The sequence below is a fragment of the Esox lucius genome, chromosome 3, assembly GCF_011004845.1.
Source record: "Esox lucius isolate fEsoLuc1 chromosome 3, fEsoLuc1.pri, whole genome shotgun sequence".
NCBI classification, from domain to species: Eukaryota; Metazoa; Chordata; class Actinopteri; order Esociformes; family Esocidae; genus Esox; species Esox lucius.
This window is the reverse complement of record NC_047571.1, coordinates 20444391-20462361: the sequence shown is the minus strand read 5'-3', so window position 1 is coordinate 20462361 and position 17971 is coordinate 20444391. Positions and strand designations below refer to the sequence as shown.

The following is a 17971-nucleotide window of genomic DNA, read 5'->3' as shown; positions in this document are numbered from 1 at the left end:
GATTGGATAAAAGAGAGAACACTGCTTCTGATTGGAAAGCGGACTGAGAACACTGGGTTTGATTGGACAACAGAAGACATGCTGTTTTTCTGTGAGTTACCTGCACCATGCTGTTCTCGGGTATAGGAGTGATGGTCTTCAGGTTACAGCGGACCTGCTCCAGGCAATATGGGACATACTTGTCAAACAGAATGGTAAGATTGGCTCGCTCCGATTGGGCCTCCCGGGTGTCAATCCAACTTGTCACATAGCTGGAGGCAAACACCATCCAGGGAGGAAAGACAGGACCTTCATTACAACGTGTACAAAGGGTTATTATTTGTAAAACAGTGTATGTGTATGAATGTGTGTGTACTGACGAGCTCCAGCCCAGGTCTTGTGGGTTGACATAGAGTATCCCAGCACGGGACACAGTGGCAGGGGTGGCAGCTCTCAGATGACTGATCTCAAACAGCAGACGCATGGAGGGAGACAGACTGATACGCTCATTACTGGCCAAGGTTAACACCTGCAGAGACAAGGATTGGGGTACAGTGTTACCTCAGAAAACATGGAAGAGACACACACACACACACACACACACACACAGTACCTTGTTATCGTCCATGACAGTGTTGAGGGATTCTATCCACATGGGGTCTATGTCTCCATCCAAAACAATCCACTTGGGTCCTTCATGGCCAACCTGCCTTGTCAGCTCCCTCATAGTAAAGGAGAACAGGCCTAAAATAGAGGGCAGAAGTCAACTTTTGACCAGGTGATTTCAAACCATCAGGCATTTCTGCATGTATTACTGAGTGTTTTCATGTGTGTGCTCACAGACCGTCCTTCCATTCCCTGGTCGCAGGGTGCAGGAAACCAAACAGCTCGTCCGTGGTCACAGCTTTAGGGTTAATGTCGTGCCACACAGGCTTCAACCTCAGGTTGGCATAGGTTCTGTGGAGGGTCTTCAAGATCTGAGCACCAGTGACCGCATGTTAACAACCTCAAAGGCAGAACGCTGTCACATGCCACTTCAGAGTAGAGAGGCCAATGATTTAATACCTGTTGGCTTTGTTTTGGATGAATGCGTTTGTTGTGAGTTTACCTGACTCTTCCCAGTCCCAGCTCCTCCCACTACAAACACAGAATGTCTGACAGCCAGAAGCTCCTCCAACTGTGTCACCTGGTGATATAAAACATACGGAATATAATTATAAAGGCAAACGGTGTTCAGTGCTTTCCATGCATTTTCATTCATGCTACCTTGAGTATGAAGTTTTCCTCAGGCTGTAGATGTAGTTGACCGACTGACTGTCGTACAGCGGCCTCCAGCTCTGGGTCTCTCTTCCTGGGGACATCCAGCAGGGGAAACAGGTCACTGATCAGACCCAGGAATATAGGGACATCACTGGTCACTATCTTAGGAAGGTTAAAGTCCCTTAACGCTCGCATCAGGACCTAAATAGACAGACAGGAATACAGGGACATTTACCAGGACCAGATACGGGGTCATTATCATGACAAAAAATACAGAACCATTATCATCATCAGAAACAGACAGGAATATAAGGACATTATGACAAGCAATACAGAACCATTATCATGATCAGAAACAGGAAGGAATATAAGGACATTATGACAAGCAGTACAGAACCATTATCATGATCAGAATCAGGCAGGAATGAAGGACATTATCTTAATCAGAAACAGACAGGAATATAAGGACATTATGACAAGGAATACAGAACCATTATCATGATCAGAAACAGGCAGGAATATAAGACCATTATCATGATCAGAAACAGGCAGGAATATAAGACCATTATCATGATCAGAAACAGACAGGAATATAGGGACATTATCAGCGTTATGGGATAGAAACAGAGACCTGGTTAACCGTGTGTTACCTGTTCCTCTGGTCTGCTCCTGTCCTCTCTCTTCAGTGATCCAGCAACCACCAGCACTGACTTGATGGCCCTCAGGCCCCAGTCATAGTGGTCCTACAACACATGAGCAGTATTACCTACCGTAGCATTAGAGTGTTTTGTAAGTGTGTTAGCGTGTGCGTGCGCGCACGTACCTGTTTAGAGAGCAGCTCCTTGCAGAGCGTGTACAGGCTGATAAATTTGCGTGCGAGAATGCGAGCGTCGATGAATCCCTCAGCCACCAGCATGATCTCACAGATCAACTCAAAATCAGGGATCACCATGGCACACGGCCTAGGTTGGAGAGGATTAATCAGGTTGAAGGAAGACAGAGGGTTGATGAGCATTTCAGTGTGTGTGTGTGCGTGTGTTTGTGTGTCACCTGAACAAGGCCTTGAGGTTCTCCGGCAGTTCGGTTCTGCCAGCGTAGCCTGGGTTCAGAGTGATAAAGATCCCTACTGTTGGCCTCAGCTCAATCTCCTCCCCGAGGAAAAGGAACCTAACAGGAACACAAACAATTCTACCTTAATAAAAGCTTAGATTTCTCTCCTGTTTGAAGTTTAACATCAAGTTGATGAACGGATATCTCTTTACCGAGGTGTCCAATGACTCTGTAGGGCAATCTACATGCTTTTCAAGTTCCCTAACTCGCGTTGCCTATAATTACAACCCTGGATATGTCGGGTCCTGTTCATAGCATTTAGAATGCCGTAGTATGCGCTCACGCTGCCATAAACAATACTGTTTAATGCTGTCCTACTGAAAGGTGAATTCCTCTTCCTGGGTCACTGTCAAAATACTTGACATTTTACTGTATTCAACCATGAAACCTGTCTGTAGCGGACTCCTCAACACTGCAGGGCCTTAGACTGCTGCGCCAGCCGGGAGAACCCCAGCTTTTTAACTTCTGTGTAGGATTGGTTGGCTTGCTGGGAACCCCCACCTCTGTCTTCTGTTCCGGATGGCGTCCTGGATGGTTTTCACCTGCACGGCCACCACAGACAGCACCTCCACAGAGATCCGGTTGAACTCATCAAAACAGCCCCACACGCCTGTCTGGGCCAGGCCCTTATATATGTTCCCTATGGACTGCAGAAGCCGGGGGCAAATGTATGGGTATTTTAGACAAACACAGGTTATTATACCAAAAACACAGTATCCCCACCCCACCTTGTAGTCCATCTGCTCGGAGCAGTTGAACACGTAGACCATGATGCCCAGGGAGCGGCCCAGGTCCTTGGTGGTTTCCGTCTTCCCGGTGCCCGCTGGACCAGACGGGGCGCCACTCATCGTCAGGTGCAGAGACTGGGTCAAAGTTATATAACACCTGCGGAGGAAGAAGAAGAGGAGGAGAAAGAATTTGGAATGAGTGAATCATGAGTGAATCATGAGTGAATCATGAGTGAATCATGAGTGAATCATGAGTGAATCATGAGTGAATCGCAGAGACCAGAGCAACGCTCCCTTCCCACTTGATGTAGCAGATGGAGAAAGGGTGTGTGTGTGTGTGTACCTGTCAGTCAGTGGAGTGATGACCAGTCTGTTGGTATTCCCCAGGTACTCATATGAGTACTGGAACTGAGCGTCACAGATGTTGACGTAACAGTGTTTGGTCACATCATCCCAGCGGTGACGCAGCTGGGAGAGCCATGCAAACGCCTGTCCTGTCACCACCTAGGAAACCCAACCCCCAACGTCATCTCAGAGCAGTGGTTACGTAACGGGCAATGGCGTTCAGAGATTTTCCCTACAAGAGTGACGTGTCACCTCACCTTCTGCGCTATGAGTTTGGCGACCACGTCGCGAGCGTGCACGTCAATGGTGCATAGGGTCATGACCTTCTGTCTGTCGCCAGGGCTCAGATCTCCTAGTAGCATGTGTATCAGGGAGTTCAGCTGGGTGACCTGACCACAACCATTACACGACACACAAACCCAAATAAATTAAAAGCACCATCATGGCACCTCCATCTCTCACCGGGGATCAGACGATGGGCACAAGAGGTCACCTGAGTGATCTGTAACAGGTGTGAATACCTGTTTTCTGTTGTAGTCTTTCAGGGCGGTCTCAAAGCCCTCCTCCACCCTCTCAAAGGCGATGCCTACGTCTGTCGCCCACCACACCTGACTGCCTGTCAGACCAACCTGGACAGAGGAGAACACACACTGAGGACGCAGGCCCATTCCTGTGTCCAGATATCTGGAACTAGAGCCTGTTTGGGAGTGTAGTTTGGTGGATTACCTGTGCCGGGTAGTCAAACAGCCACTGGTCTCTGGGTTTGTCCTCATAAGCAGAGACAGCTTCCTGGATCTCCTTCCGGACAGTAGAACGCATGGTTCTCTCCAGTTCACTCAGCCAGCACTCTGCCTACTCACACACAAACAGGCATTTCAGATAGGAACAAATGTTCACACACACACACACACACACAGACAGAGTTCCCACCTGACCCCTGCAGATGCAGGGTTCGGAGAAGGATACGTACTCCCCCTCTCGACTATACATTCCTATGGCAACCGCCTCCCGTTCATCATCCTCTCCCTCTTTCTTCTCCCCCTCTCCCCCTCCCTCCGAATCTTGGAAGTGAAGATCTGCCACATTATCAAACAGCTTCAACAGGTGCCTGGTAACCTGTGTCACACACACACACACACATCATCCTCTTCATCATTATTTTGACCGCCATCCTCATCTTCCCATCCTATTTACTGCAGTATAATGTTCATTTATGTTAACACTAGTGTTGTTGACCTCTTTGGGTTGTGTCCCTTTGGAGACGATTTCCAGCAGGTCTGTGGCAGAGACAAAGTAGAAGCGAGGGAAGGTCAGTCTCTTGGTTTCCAGATACTCAGCCAGGGCCTTCTCACACACCGACAACCTGGGGGAACATGACAAAGGTAAGTAAACACACAGACACACACAAATATATAATTATATTGAGATACATATTCTTAGGCATCCTTTGCTTTATTGGTGTGCAAAATGTCCCCAGAAGACAAACTGTCCTTGCTTAACTTTCTTTTCTGATCATTCCAAGAGGAAATTAAAACCTGCAGAACACACACACACACAAGCAAGCACACACACGCCTTTGCTGTAGAGTCTCCAGCTTCTCCAGGAAGCCAGGGTGGTTGGTGACCTCCACCACGTTACTGGTCTGGACAACCTCTGACATCATGTCCTGTTCCATCACACAGACAATCATATCGTTAACCGCTTCACAGTGGTGTAACACGGTAAACATCGGTTCTACCGCAGAGTGTGGCTGTCACCTGGAAGTCTGAGTGTATGCTCTGGAATCGCTCGGCATCATGGGCCAGCTGAGAGCGGATGTCATGGCTGTTGGTGAAGATGCTGTTGAGGTGGGCCCATGTCCTCTGGACAGACATCCAGGAGGAGATGACCAGGTCAGCCACCATCAGTCGCTTCTGCCAGCCGCTCACCTCCGTCTGGAAGTACTCCACATACTTACTCATCAGGATGTTCTGCAGCTGGACCTGGGAGGGGAAGACAAAGACGAACACGTAGTTGTACTGTAGTTATAGAACACAGGGTTTCAAAGGAGTTTTAAGAGTTGCTTTAATGACTTTTGGGGTGGATATAATAGTGTTTTCAACACGGATCACTTGGAATGACACTGAATGAGCAGACAGAGGGATTTATATCTATATGGGGAAATCTGTATTGGGTATTTGGGTGGTAGGTCACCTGGTTGTCTTCCAGTGTCTCAATCAGGTTTTCGTCTGACTTAAGCAGTGGAGTTCCAGTACTGGGGTGTTTCTCATAAGACAGGGCCATCCCACTCCATGTCTGACCGATCTCAGCCAGCACCTTTTCTATGGCCATCTCCTTGACAGCCTTGTCCACTATGTTTTTCACCTCGTCCTCCACTCTGTGGAGCTGCAACTCCAGGAGGTCTCCCAAAGTGGTTCCATCCCACATCACAAACTGCACCTGGGGTCAGAGGTCAACAGCCAATGAAAGCGATTGTCATTTCTCTCTGACACTAGACTTTTAAAGGGGGACAATGAGAGTGCGAGTGAGGAAGGTGTGTGGAGAGAGTGCAGGAGGGGAAAGGACAGACGGTTGTACCCCAGTGGTGACCATCAACAGGAGAGGAGAAGAGAGACGGTTGTACCCCAGTGGTGACCATCAGCAGGAGGGGAGAAGAGAGACGGTTGTACCCCAGTGGTGACCATCAGCAGGAGGGGAGAAGAGAGACGGTTGTACCCCAGTGGTGACCATTAACAGGAGGGGAGAAGAGAGACGGTTGTACCCCAGTGGTAGATATCAACAAGAGGGGAGAAGAGAGACGGTTGTACCCCAGTGGTGACCATCAGCAGGAGGGGAGAAGAGAGACGGTTGTACCCCAGTGGTGACCATCAGCAGGAGGGGAGAAGAGAGACGGTTGTACCCCAGTGGTGACCATCAGCAGGAGGGGAGAAGAGAGACGGTTGTACCCCAGTGGTGACCATCAACAGGAGGGGAGAAGAGAGACGGTTGTACCCCAGTGGTAGACATCAACAGGAGGGGAGAAGAGAGACGGTTGTACCCCAGTGGTGACCATCAACAGGAGGGGAGAAGAGAGACGGTTGTACCCCAGTGGTGACCATCAACAGGAGGGGAGAAGAGAGACGGTTGTACCCCAGTGGTGGACATGAGTTGTTGCCAGTGTCTTTCCCTGACAGCAGGGTTCTGCAGCTCATTGACGGCTCTGAGAGACGTCAGTAGGTTCTTGACCGTCGACTCCAGACCCAGATACACATCCCACACACGCACCTCCTTATCCAGGGTCTTCATTTCCTACACACACACACACACACACACCGTATATAATGTACACACGCCCAAGAAATATAACGGCCTCAGATTTCAAGCTCTCAGATTAAGGATGTATTAGGATGACCACACAGCACCTTGGCGAACCTCCTCAGTTCAGTGTCCATTTGCTCCACGTTGATCTGTTTCCACGGTGTCTTAGTCCAGTCCTCTATACTGGTCTGGGTTACACAAGACAAAACCATCTGGTGAGCATGGGCCCGAGAGTCACTACGGAACTACACTCTCATCAGCAACACTTAGAGCTGCTTTTGCACCTTGACGAAGATGACCATGTCCCAGACGGCTTTGACCAGGATGATGTCGGAGCGACACTGGCGAAGCTGCTTGTAGTCCGGGAAACTGACCTCAAACAGATCGGCGGTGTCCTGGAGCTTCTGCATCTCTGCCTCCAGCACCGCCACGACCCGGTTAGACTGTATACAGACAGAAACGTTTCAAACGCAACCCTGCTTATAGCTGCAGTTTCTCAGGTCAAAGCTCCCAAATTCTCCCACGATGCCCTGTAAGTCTTTGTCCTTCAACCTCCTACATTATGCAGACGAGCTACTGACCTTATCAATTAGCCTGTAAGGCTCATCTGTGTCAATTCTGAAGATGACCTCGTGGCGAAACAGCTCTCGGAACTCATGCTGCTTGATCTGAAACATTATACATCTGCGATTATAACTGGAGGTCTGGGCTATACAGTATATGTACATGCAGTAGAAACTGTATAAATACAGCATGCTTTAATTTTTCTTTTATAATTTCCAACAACCATAACCAGCTTGATAACTGTACATTTTCTATCAGTTACCAAAAATGAAGGCATTTAAAATACGCCTTCACAGGTCCCAAGACTTGGTTTGTCCAATGACACAATCATAGGTCCTAATGAATTGGTGAACCACGGTTCACCCACCCCAAAAAAGTTTGATATATACACACCTAATTCTTTCCGACATACGGTGCAGACAGAGGAGGCGCCAGCAGGCAGTGAATAGGATATCTGACCCACAGAAGTGGTGGTCAGGTCAGGGTTTATATAACATGTATAATTCAGAAGAGCAGCCAGATCAGTTGCTTTGCTAAGCTCCCTCTATGGGCTCTGCATTATAGTATTATGTGTGCCTTTGTGAGTGTGACATATTACACCCCTGACACACAACTTCACTGGACACAAACACACACACACACCTCAAAGCGGACACATTTCCTGCGTATGACGGAGACCTCGTTGGACTGCAGAGGGGCGACCTCGTGTTTCACTGTAAACGCAACCTTCTTTAGACTCTTCCACTTCTCTGGCAGTTCCTGCACAGGTTATAAGACCTTATAAAGCATCGCAGGCATCCTAGAATGACCATGGGTGTCATGTGCGTATCTGTGGGTGTATCTGCGTGTGTGTGTGTGTGTGTGTACGGTCTACCTCCAGCTGTGTATAAACCCTCTCTGGTAGCTGCTGTCCGTAGGTCTTGAGTAAGTTTGAGGTGGACTTGAGGGGTTTGAAATGTTGCTCGTCACTGATCTGTCTGTCCCGCATCGCCATCAGATAACCCATCATTTCTACCAGACCAGCATAGTCCCCGTCCGACACCTTCTTAGACAGACCTGTGGATGTGTCCTGGACAAACGAGGCCAAGTCCATCACACTGGGAAAAAGACAGATGAAGACAGACAGTTAAACAGGGGATATCGGGTATGTTGGAAAAGAGAGACACGTTTATACCTGGGTGTGTGTGTGTGTGTACTGATCTGCACTCAGTGGCCGAATGACAAGCTACACAGATCTAGAACCAGGTTGGACCCGTTTTCCTCCAGAACAGCCTGAATTAGACAGGGCAAAAATCCCACAAGGTATAGGGAAAGTTCCATGAGGATACTGCCCCATGTTGATACTCGGTCATTCTTAGCGGTCACTCGTTTTGCCTATAGCTTCAATTTCAGTAACTGGATGCCTCAATGACCTGATCTATATAGCAAACCATTAACATGTATCTAATAAACTGGCCACTGTGTGTGTGTGTGTGTGTGTGTGTGTGTGTGATGTTGATCTGTCTGTGTGTGTCACCTCTGATTGACATGGTTGAGGAGGTGCTCTTTAAACATCCAGCTCCACCTCTTGATAACATTCATCAGAGCCAGTTTAAAGGGTTTGATGTCCAGCTGTAGCCAGCCATAGAACACCTTCTTGTCATCCAATTTACTAACCCGCACATACAGAGACTCAAACAGGCTGATCTGGAACACAAAAACATTAAAAACCACTCAAACAGACTGACCTAGAAGGCAAATATTACAGGTTCTTACCTGTTCTTTATAGTTGTCCAGTGTGGGCGGGTTCTTACCTGTTCTTTGAAGTTGTCCAGTGTGGTTGGGTTCTTACCAGTTCTTTTGAAGGTGTCCAGTGTTTGGGTTCTTACCTGTTCTTTAAAGGTGTCCAGTGTGGGTGGGTTCTTACCTGTTCTTTAAAGTTGTCCAGTGCGGGCGGGTTCTTACCTGTTCTTTGAAGTTGTCCAGTGCGGGCGGGTTCTTACCTGTTCTTTGAAGTTGTCCAGTGCGGGCGGGTTCTTACCTGTTCTTTGAAGTTGTCCAGTGTTTGGGTTCTTACCTGTTCTTTGAAGTTGTCCAGTGTGGGCGGGTTCTTGGTCAGTTCATAATCTGCATAGAGCTCAGCCTCCTCTGTGCTCAGGACATGACCATACAGAAGAAACTGTCTCATAAACTCTGACCTAAAATCACATCACAAATACTGTATCAGGATCCAGAATAAGACCTACAATCACATTTAAATACTGTATCAGGATCCAGAATAAGACCTACAATCACATTTAAATACTGTATCAGGATCCAGAATAAGACCTACAATCACATTTAAATACTGTATCAGGATCCAGAATAAGACCTACAATCACATTTAAATACTGTATCAGGATCCAGAATAAGACCTACAATCACATTTAAATACTGTATCAGGATCCAGAATAAGACACATTCCACATTTTCAATAGTAGTAGATCCAGAATAAGACCTACTTCACTTTCATAATACTGTATTAGTATCCAGAATAAGACCTACTTTACATTTATAGTACTAATTAGAATACAGAGTAAGGAATCTGACCTGTCATCTGTCCAGAGGTAGCGGTAACTGGCAAATGACCCCTGGTATTCCCTGACCTTAGAGATGGTAGATCGAGCACGACCTCTGATGACCTGGCATAGGTCTGATAGGTCAACCATCCCATCTATGTCAGGCTAGTGCAAGGGGTCAGAAGTCAGTAGTGAAAGGTTAAAAAGTTCATTGCAATGTTTCTGAAATTGTGTGCGTAATCCGTTCTACCTGATAGTTGTCCATCTGTTTATGCTTGGCCACCCGGGGTATAAATGACGCCATCCTGGTGATGTCCCTCACCATCTTGTCAATTATATCATAGAAGTTGCTCTTGTGACTAATATCCAGGGAGGGTTCGAAGGTCATCTCATTGGTGTTGAGGACCAGCTGGATCTCAAAGAGTGGGGCAATGGGGAGGTCTGGGTCAGTGTTGTCGATTAGGTACTGTAGGGAACAGCGTACTGCACTGGAGAACCCTGCAAGAACCATGCTGTCTACATACTCAGTGTAAGACCTCCACTCTGCACAGTCTGGGTCTGAGACCCCTAACAGAGACCGGTTCTCCTGAGGGACAGAGCATGGGGGAGGGGGAGAAAGAGATACATCAAACAAGGTCATGTCATTTGTCTTTAGTTACAGTATGTGTGTGTGAATGACTGTACAGGTTTTGCGATCATGTATGTATATATGTGTGTGTGTGTACCTGTAACAGTGTGTGTATCTGTTCCCCTGTGTTGGTGATGAGTGTGTACTGTCTGCGGATACTCTCCTCCATGTCAGCGAGGATGAGGAGGGTAGAACCCCTGGTCTTCCTGGTGATGAAGGCCTGGTGACTAAACTTCCCCATCAGAGCCTGAATGGACTCAACATTAGCCTTGCTGGACTGGACCCTAGAGGACACATCCTGTATCGAAGACAGAGATGAATGGAGAGATGTGGGACTCGGTGAGAAGGGATGTATGAAGAAAAAAAACACAGTGTGTGTGTGTGTGTTACCTGCACCAGGTCTCGCGTTGTCTTGATGTATTCCCATAAGTCATCCCTACTCCAGGTCAGTTCTCGGAGGGCGGGATCTAGCTGCCGCCTGGTCCCGCCCATCTCATCCTTAACCAATCCCAGCTCCACAGCCAGGATGGTGCTGTGCAGGCGGTTGTACCAATGGGTTATCAGGGCCAAGGTCTGGGTGTACTGCAAGAACCACATTACAGTAATATAACACACTCCAGAACATGTGTGTGTGTGTGTGTGTGTGTGTGTGCGCGTTTAGGAGACGGAACCATTGGCTCAGTACATTTCTACAACACCCACCATGCAGAGTGTCTCTTGTTTGGAGTAGAGGTGTAGCGCAGCTTCAGGGATGCTGTGGCTCTTCAGCATGTCCAGGTACTTGACCTCCCTCAGCACTGAGGTCAGCTAGGAGAGACAGAGTCACACTGAATGCAGCACAATGTCTCCGGCAGCAGGCTAGGATCACACTGAAGACGGGGGTTAGTGATCAGGGAATGGAGACTTGGAGATTTAGCGGTACAGGTTAGCATCATTGGTTGGGAGTTGGTTGAGGGGGTCAAATCCTCTGAGCAGGTAGGGATCAGGGCACCAGGACGACTTACTGCAGGGCTGAAGTTGACCTGGAACAGACCCGTCTCCACGTCTGCAGTGAGTAGGGGTTCCTGGAGGTGTGTGTTACAGAGGTCCTCCAACCCCTCTGTCCACACGGAGAATAGCTCTTCATCGTGCTGGTCTAGTACCTCTAGAACCCGTTCACACTTCTGGAGAACATCCTGTGCCTCAGCAGAATGCAGCGGCCTGGGAGATGGACAGGAATACAGAATTACAGAGAGAAGCCGTGAGACTGGATGTGTGCGTGTATATGTGTGTGTGTGTGTAGACCAGACCTACATGTGAATGAGATGGTTGAGGTTGTTGCGGTTTAACAGGATGCGGTCACGTAGCTCCTGCGACCACTTCAGGTTCCCCGCCACTGGCGGCATGTTCTTATGGAGAACCACACAGCCCGACCGCACCTGGAACACACACACACACACACAAAGAACCGCTCTGGAACTGGAGAGAAAAGCATCTCACAAAACCTCCCTCCATCTTATACCTCCCCTCCTCTCGCCTCCAATTCCCTCTCCTCTCACCAGCTCCTTCTGTTGATCCAGGATGAGCTGACATTGGTCAATCTCTGTGTTGAACATGCCCAGCAGGGTGCTATAGTTTGGGGAGAACAGCTGGTTGATCCTGGGTCTCTCCAGCAGGGTCCCGAAGATCTGGAGGAGCTGGAGGAGTACAAACACATAGAGAAAACCGGCAGTCACACAAACAAACGGAAAACAGTCGGTCACACATACAAAACAGAAAACACTTAAGGCTTGTTCACATAATGAGAGAAGAAAATTCTAGATGGACTTATCCTATTTTGCATAATCATTATTGTGTGCGTGCTACACAGGAACTTGATAGAATTCCGAGACGGTTGTCTTCACGCCTACAAAACTCAGGGGATCACTATTGAAAATGTGGTGCACGCTACCTTGGAAGGTGGTGTGTCGAGCTATCGATATCAGCAACATTATTTTCCAGGAGTGTCTCACCTTGAAGGCAGACTCCAGGCCTTTGGAGTGCTGGAATGCCAGGTTGAGAACGGCTCCAAGTCTTTGGTCAAAGTCCCTGTTCTGCTCCATGAAACCCCTGTAGTCCATCAGGAAGTCCTAAACACACCAGCAAAAAACATCACACACTATGAGTGGTTAAATATAGTTGTAACTGTTTATTTTAGTCCATCTGGTGGTATCAGTTAACCAGCTCTATTCACCTGTTTAGTGTAATCCATCTGGTGGTATCAGTTAACCAGCTCTATTTACCTGCTTAATGTAATCCATCTGGTGGTATCAGTTAACCAGCTCTATTCACCTGTTTAGTGTAATCCATCTGGTGGTATCAGTTAACCAGCTCTATTCACCTGTTTAGTGTAATCCATCTAGTGGTACTAGTTAACCAGCTCTATTTACCTGTTTAGTATAATCCATCTGGTGGTATTAGTTAACCAGCTCTATTTACCTGTTTAGTGTAATCCAGTGGGTCGTATTTGCTCTCCCTCAGAGTTCTCCAGCTGTCATGGAACTCCTCGTTCATAGTGAACACCATCTCACTGAGCATCTTCCCTCGCACCCCTCCCAGCTCCACCTTCTCCAGCTTCAGGAAGTCCAGCGCTGATACAAACAGCTCCTGACAGATCCATGAATTGATAAATCGATAGATGAAGGGATTTCATTTGTAATAGTTATTTAGACATGGACAATGTCCAACAAGAACAAGTGTTGCGTTGTACCCGATTTAAGTAATAGCTCATCTCCATTCATAGTTGTGGTAGATGAAAACAGACAATAAACATTATACAATGGGTCAACATTCTTGATTTAGGACATATTGAACGCACTGTACACAGTAGACAGAAAACTGAAGTCAATACATTAAACATCAAATTGTGGCTGTTGAACCAGATTCAGTTCAGATGGAAAAAACAAAAACACAGTAAAAATGAAAATAAGTCTAACATTGCACATGGATGGATAAATGTACGGATTTATCAAACGCAGGATGCACACACAAATACACACCTCGATCATGAGCAGCCTCTCCAGGATGCGGTCAGTCCTGTGGAAGACGAGTGTGGATGGGAAGTCCCAGTGTTGGACCTTCTCCCCGAGGCGGTAGTACTGGGGGATTCGCAGGCGGTGTGTGTGGAACAGACACTTAAAGCTCTGCAGAACACTGATGGTCACCTGGACCCTCTCTACGCCCTCCTCCAGCTCCATCTTAAACAACTCTTCTGGGATCAGATATGCCACTGTCTGGAGACACACACACTCACAGGTGATACACAAAATAGACAGCACACACACAAACATGTAACACACATTTCAGAATGCTCACACACACACACACTTTTTTTTTTTTTTATCCTTGTGGAGACCTGAGACCTAATCCAGTAATCAATTTTTCCCTTTCCTGGACCTAAACCAAATCCTACACCTTAACCTAACCCTAACCATATCTTCCTCCTAACTATAACCTGAATAACTCCACATGTATTCCTAAACACATATCAATAAAGCCATAACCCTAACCAACACATATCAATAAAGCCATTACCCTAACCAACACATATCAATAAAGCCATAACCCTAACCAACACATATCAATAAAGCCATTACCCTAACCAACACATATCAATAAAGCCATTACCCTAACCAACACATATAAATAAAGCCATAACCCTAACCAACACATATCAATAAAGCCATAACCCTAACCAACACACATCAATAAAGCCATAACCCTAACCAACACATATCAATAAAGCCATAACCCTAACCAACACACATCAATAAAGCCATAACCCTAACCAACACATATCAATAAAGCCATAACCCTAACCAACACACATCAATAAAGCCATAACCCTAACCAACACATATCAATAAAGCCATTACCCTAACCAACACATATCAATAAAGCCATTACCCTAACCAACACATATCAATAAAGCCATTACCCTAACCAACACATATCAATAAAGCCATAACCCTAACCAACACACATCAATAAAACCATAACCCTAACCAACACACATCAATAAAACCATAACCCTAACCCTAGCCAGTAATGCCTAAACCTAAAAGCAACACCAATAGTAACACTAAGACAATGTTTTGTTTTTTCCCTACACCTAACCCCTGAGCCAGAAATCCCATTTTCCCAAATGGGGACTTGCTAAATGGGGACTTCTCCGACTTTTGTGCACCTATGGGGATATCAGGTGCATACCGTAGAAACAAACCACACTCAAACACACAAGTAACACAAAAAAATGACATCATACACACACCTTCTCTATGAGTAAGTTGCAGAACTCCTGCAGGAGGACCACCATGCGTTGAGGGCAGCAGTAGTACCGGGAGCGACTCCAGATAAGACACAGTGTGTGGAAGAGAGGAGGCAACAGCATCTCTACCTGGGTGAAACTCCTCTCTTCCAAACTACTAATCAGTCTCCTCAGTGGTCTTAGGAACAGGTCAATGTCCTCAGCCTCCAGGACCGCTAGGAGAGACACACAGCTGGCTCAGTGATGATCAGGAGAAGGATGTTAATAAAAGACTATGTTTCTGATCTTTTCTTCTGTCTACCCTGGTTGACTTTGAGGCAGATGTTGTTGAAGGAGTCATAGTAACTGCTGTTTATCCTCCTCAGAATCTCCATCATCTGTGCCACCTTAGGGTCCTGGATCTGAAAGAGCACAGACACTTAGAGAGAAAAAACTCAGACGCACTCCCACAGCCTCTATTACAGGCTACCTGCGAATGGATGCCTAGCAGGTTGTCTCTCTGAGTGGCCCAGAAGTGGAGCTCTGCTGTGGGGCCTGGGTGCGCCCCCTGCTGCAGCACCAGGCCGGAGTCTCTCTTCAGAACGCTCCAGATCTGACCAGACCACTGGATCACCAAGGTCTCTATGGAGTACAGCAGAGCCCGGTCCACCAGCCAGCCAGTGGAGCTGGGGGCAGAAGTTACCACCACGTACACAAGCTTTAACACACAAGCACACATATGCACATACATACACACAGATCCCCCACTGTCCTGACACACACACTGACCTGACCGTTACGTTCTGGGACTGAGCTCTCTACACACACACTGACCTGACCGTTACGTCCTGGGGCTGAGCTCTCTCCACACACACTGACTTGACCAAAACATTCTGGGGCTAAGCTCTCTCCACACACACTGACCTGACCGTTACGTCCTGGGGCTGAGCTCTCTCCACACACAGTGGGAGTGGCAGCAGGGTGCGTCCCTCTGCCCTGCCTCTCAGGGTCACCACACTGCTTCTCAGCTGCTCCAGGTGGCGGTGGATGTCCTCAGACACCACCCGGGGCCACCCTCCGTGGTTCAGGGAGTTAGACAACACCGAGACCAGAATCTAACACCGCGACCATTCAGAGTTAGAGACAAAGGACTGATACCAGCACCAACACAACCACACAGACCCACAGCCACATCTTGCCCCCAACCAGGCACACAAACCCACCTCTCCCCTTTCCCTCACCTCAGAGATTAGTAGTGGCATGTGCTCCATGGGGTGTCCAGAGACCTCCCCCAGCCACAGCTGAGTCCTGTAGCCCTGTCTAGAGATTTTCAGAACCCCCTTCTTCAGCACACACAGTAGCTTAGTCTTCCATGGGCCGGATGTCTTCAAAGAGGCAAACATAGTGGGAATGCTTTCTGTTGTATTGAAAGCACTAGAAATAAGTGGCAACTTATTTCAACAAGAGAGTTGTTAGATGGGTGTACATCACAACTGGCAATGCCTTAACAGCCTAATTCCAAGCCGCAATAGTTTTCCACACTGTGTCTCACCTGTGCATCCCCAGCATGTAGTGTTCCCCCAGGGCCAGTGAAGAGCAGTAGTCTGTCACTCCAGACATGGTCCAGGAAGTCCAGTAGAATCTTCTGGTTCTCCTCTGCCCCAATGAAACGGTTCCATTTGTCTGTCTTTACACGCAGAATGCAGAACACCTGGAAATGTTGTATTAGATGTTTTTTGCTGTCTGCTTTGCGAACATAGGATGCTGGCAGGAAGTTAGACATAGGGCTTCTTTATTGCAGGCTTTATGAAATTAAATACTTACACACATACTAAAATTCAACTACCAATACAAATACATAAACGTTACACACCGTATAGTACACTGTACATTGTCCCAAATTAAGTTAGCAAGCTAGCCTAACAGTGAAAATGGTCCAACTAGCATTATCCATATTGAATGTAATTCTCAAAAACTACTTCTCAAATGAGCTACCGCAGATGCGTATTTTCATCGTCTTCTCAATCAGACGTCTTTTCAACGTCTTCTCAATAAGAATGACGCATTTTCAACGTCTTGGGCTAGTAGGACTTAATCCTGCTGATACTATGCGGTCGAATTATTTAACTTGAAGCACTTTTTAACAATCCCATGAGTTTCCAACGTACACTTTAACTCAGCCTGTCTCAATCTGCCTCTTCACAGCAAGGTACGATTAAAAGAAACACCAGCAATTTCATACTTAATTCTCATTGTATTGTGTTTTTCTGTGTTTGTGATATGGTATATCCATATGTATACTGTAGGTGTACCTGCTCCCGGATAAAATCAACCCTCTCATCTGCCAACGCTGCCACTGTCTTGGTGTCTTGGGGAACGCGCACCCCTACATTAGTGCTGCCCTCGGTCATGGGTCTGGAAGGGAGGTTGGATTTTAGTAGAGAAAGGCTACAGTATTAAGTCTGCATCGGTGACGGACCAAGGGAAGGTTAGAGTGAGAGTACTGTAGCTAGCTGAGAGAGATATGGAGAGAAGGACTGAACGACACTGCGACCCGTGGACAAAAGACAACAAGCACAATCAAGACAAAATTTAAAGCGTAGGCTGCCATAGTTTACCTACCTTGAAAACGAATGCTAACGCAAAAGTAAATAACGTTTAACGCCCAGATCAACCCAGTTCCAGCAACTGTGAAACACTCAAAGTTGAATATCCATGTATGTAGACCTAAGAGGATAGTCGATTAGAGCCTCTAAGTTCTGATGACAGGCGAGGAGGTAAGCTGATACCAGACCAGGAGAGCCTGGCACCTGATACCACGGCAACCCAAGGGGACATATCTCAGTGCACTTTCCACCTGCCACAGCCGGATGGAACAGCAGCCCCCATGGGACCTGTTTTCAGACACTGACACACACTATTCTCACCACATGAGGGCAGTGTGGGATAACGTTTAGCAGAAGTGTCTTAGCTGTAGTCCAAAGTGACCCGAACCATGAAATCCTATTAGATATGATACAGCATTTATGGAAAAACAAGGGAAATTCTGACATTTTTATAACTGTGTTGCTTAAAATACCATGATTCTGATTAACCTTTTAAAGCATACCCATCTTGGCTGGGACTGTAAGACATAGATAAAATAAAGAAATCATATGAGATGGGAAGATTGTGGATGATAATGCTATCAGTGATCATTGGCATTTGAGTCAGAATCTACTGTTGTTTTTTAGAAACTATAGATAAATGTAGCTCATTG

General features: G+C 47.1%; 1 protein-coding gene across 1 annotated transcript in view; it reads right to left on the bottom strand.

The window, feature by feature from the left end:
* dnah9l (dynein, axonemal, heavy polypeptide 9 like) overlaps positions 1-17745 on the bottom strand; it is a 33677-nt gene extending 15932 nt beyond the window's left edge. Inside the window, exons 1-46 of the mRNA XM_034289346.1 lie at positions 17025-17745; positions 16265-16423; positions 15954-16097; positions 15637-15827; positions 15203-15398; positions 15035-15134; positions 14737-14948; positions 13466-13699; positions 12906-13073; positions 12440-12556; positions 11987-12124; positions 11742-11866; positions 11453-11648; positions 11151-11255; positions 10839-11030; positions 10546-10746; positions 10071-10406; positions 9852-9985; positions 9340-9460; positions 8800-8969; positions 8158-8380; positions 7926-8042; positions 7301-7387; positions 7004-7162; positions 6824-6907; positions 6552-6710; positions 5616-5861; positions 5180-5404; positions 4997-5088; positions 4659-4785; positions 4353-4538; positions 4149-4274; positions 3944-4051; positions 3680-3811; positions 3421-3581; positions 3078-3234; positions 2851-2996; positions 2290-2406; positions 2063-2201; positions 1890-1982; positions 1246-1440; positions 1088-1165; positions 824-956; positions 593-723; positions 360-508; positions 101-251 (exon numbers count right to left, since the gene is read on the bottom strand). Of these exons, the coding sequence (XP_034145237.1) occupies positions 101-251; positions 360-508; positions 593-723; positions 824-956; positions 1088-1165; positions 1246-1440; positions 1890-1982; positions 2063-2201; positions 2290-2406; positions 2851-2996; positions 3078-3234; positions 3421-3581; positions 3680-3811; positions 3944-4051; positions 4149-4274; positions 4353-4538; positions 4659-4785; positions 4997-5088; positions 5180-5404; positions 5616-5861; positions 6552-6710; positions 6824-6907; positions 7004-7162; positions 7301-7387; positions 7926-8042; positions 8158-8380; positions 8800-8969; positions 9340-9460; positions 9852-9985; positions 10071-10406; positions 10546-10746; positions 10839-11030; positions 11151-11255; positions 11453-11648; positions 11742-11866; positions 11987-12124; positions 12440-12556; positions 12906-13073; positions 13466-13699; positions 14737-14948; positions 15035-15134; positions 15203-15398; positions 15637-15827; positions 15954-16097; positions 16265-16423; positions 17025-17123 (7059 nt within the window). The 5' untranslated portion in view covers positions 17124-17745. The remainder of the gene's footprint in view (positions 1-100; positions 252-359; positions 509-592; positions 724-823; positions 957-1087; positions 1166-1245; positions 1441-1889; positions 1983-2062; positions 2202-2289; positions 2407-2850; positions 2997-3077; positions 3235-3420; positions 3582-3679; positions 3812-3943; positions 4052-4148; positions 4275-4352; positions 4539-4658; positions 4786-4996; positions 5089-5179; positions 5405-5615; positions 5862-6551; positions 6711-6823; positions 6908-7003; positions 7163-7300; positions 7388-7925; positions 8043-8157; positions 8381-8799; positions 8970-9339; positions 9461-9851; positions 9986-10070; positions 10407-10545; positions 10747-10838; positions 11031-11150; positions 11256-11452; positions 11649-11741; positions 11867-11986; positions 12125-12439; positions 12557-12905; positions 13074-13465; positions 13700-14736; positions 14949-15034; positions 15135-15202; positions 15399-15636; positions 15828-15953; positions 16098-16264; positions 16424-17024) is intronic.
* Between the last annotated feature and the right edge of the window lie 226 nt (positions 17746-17971).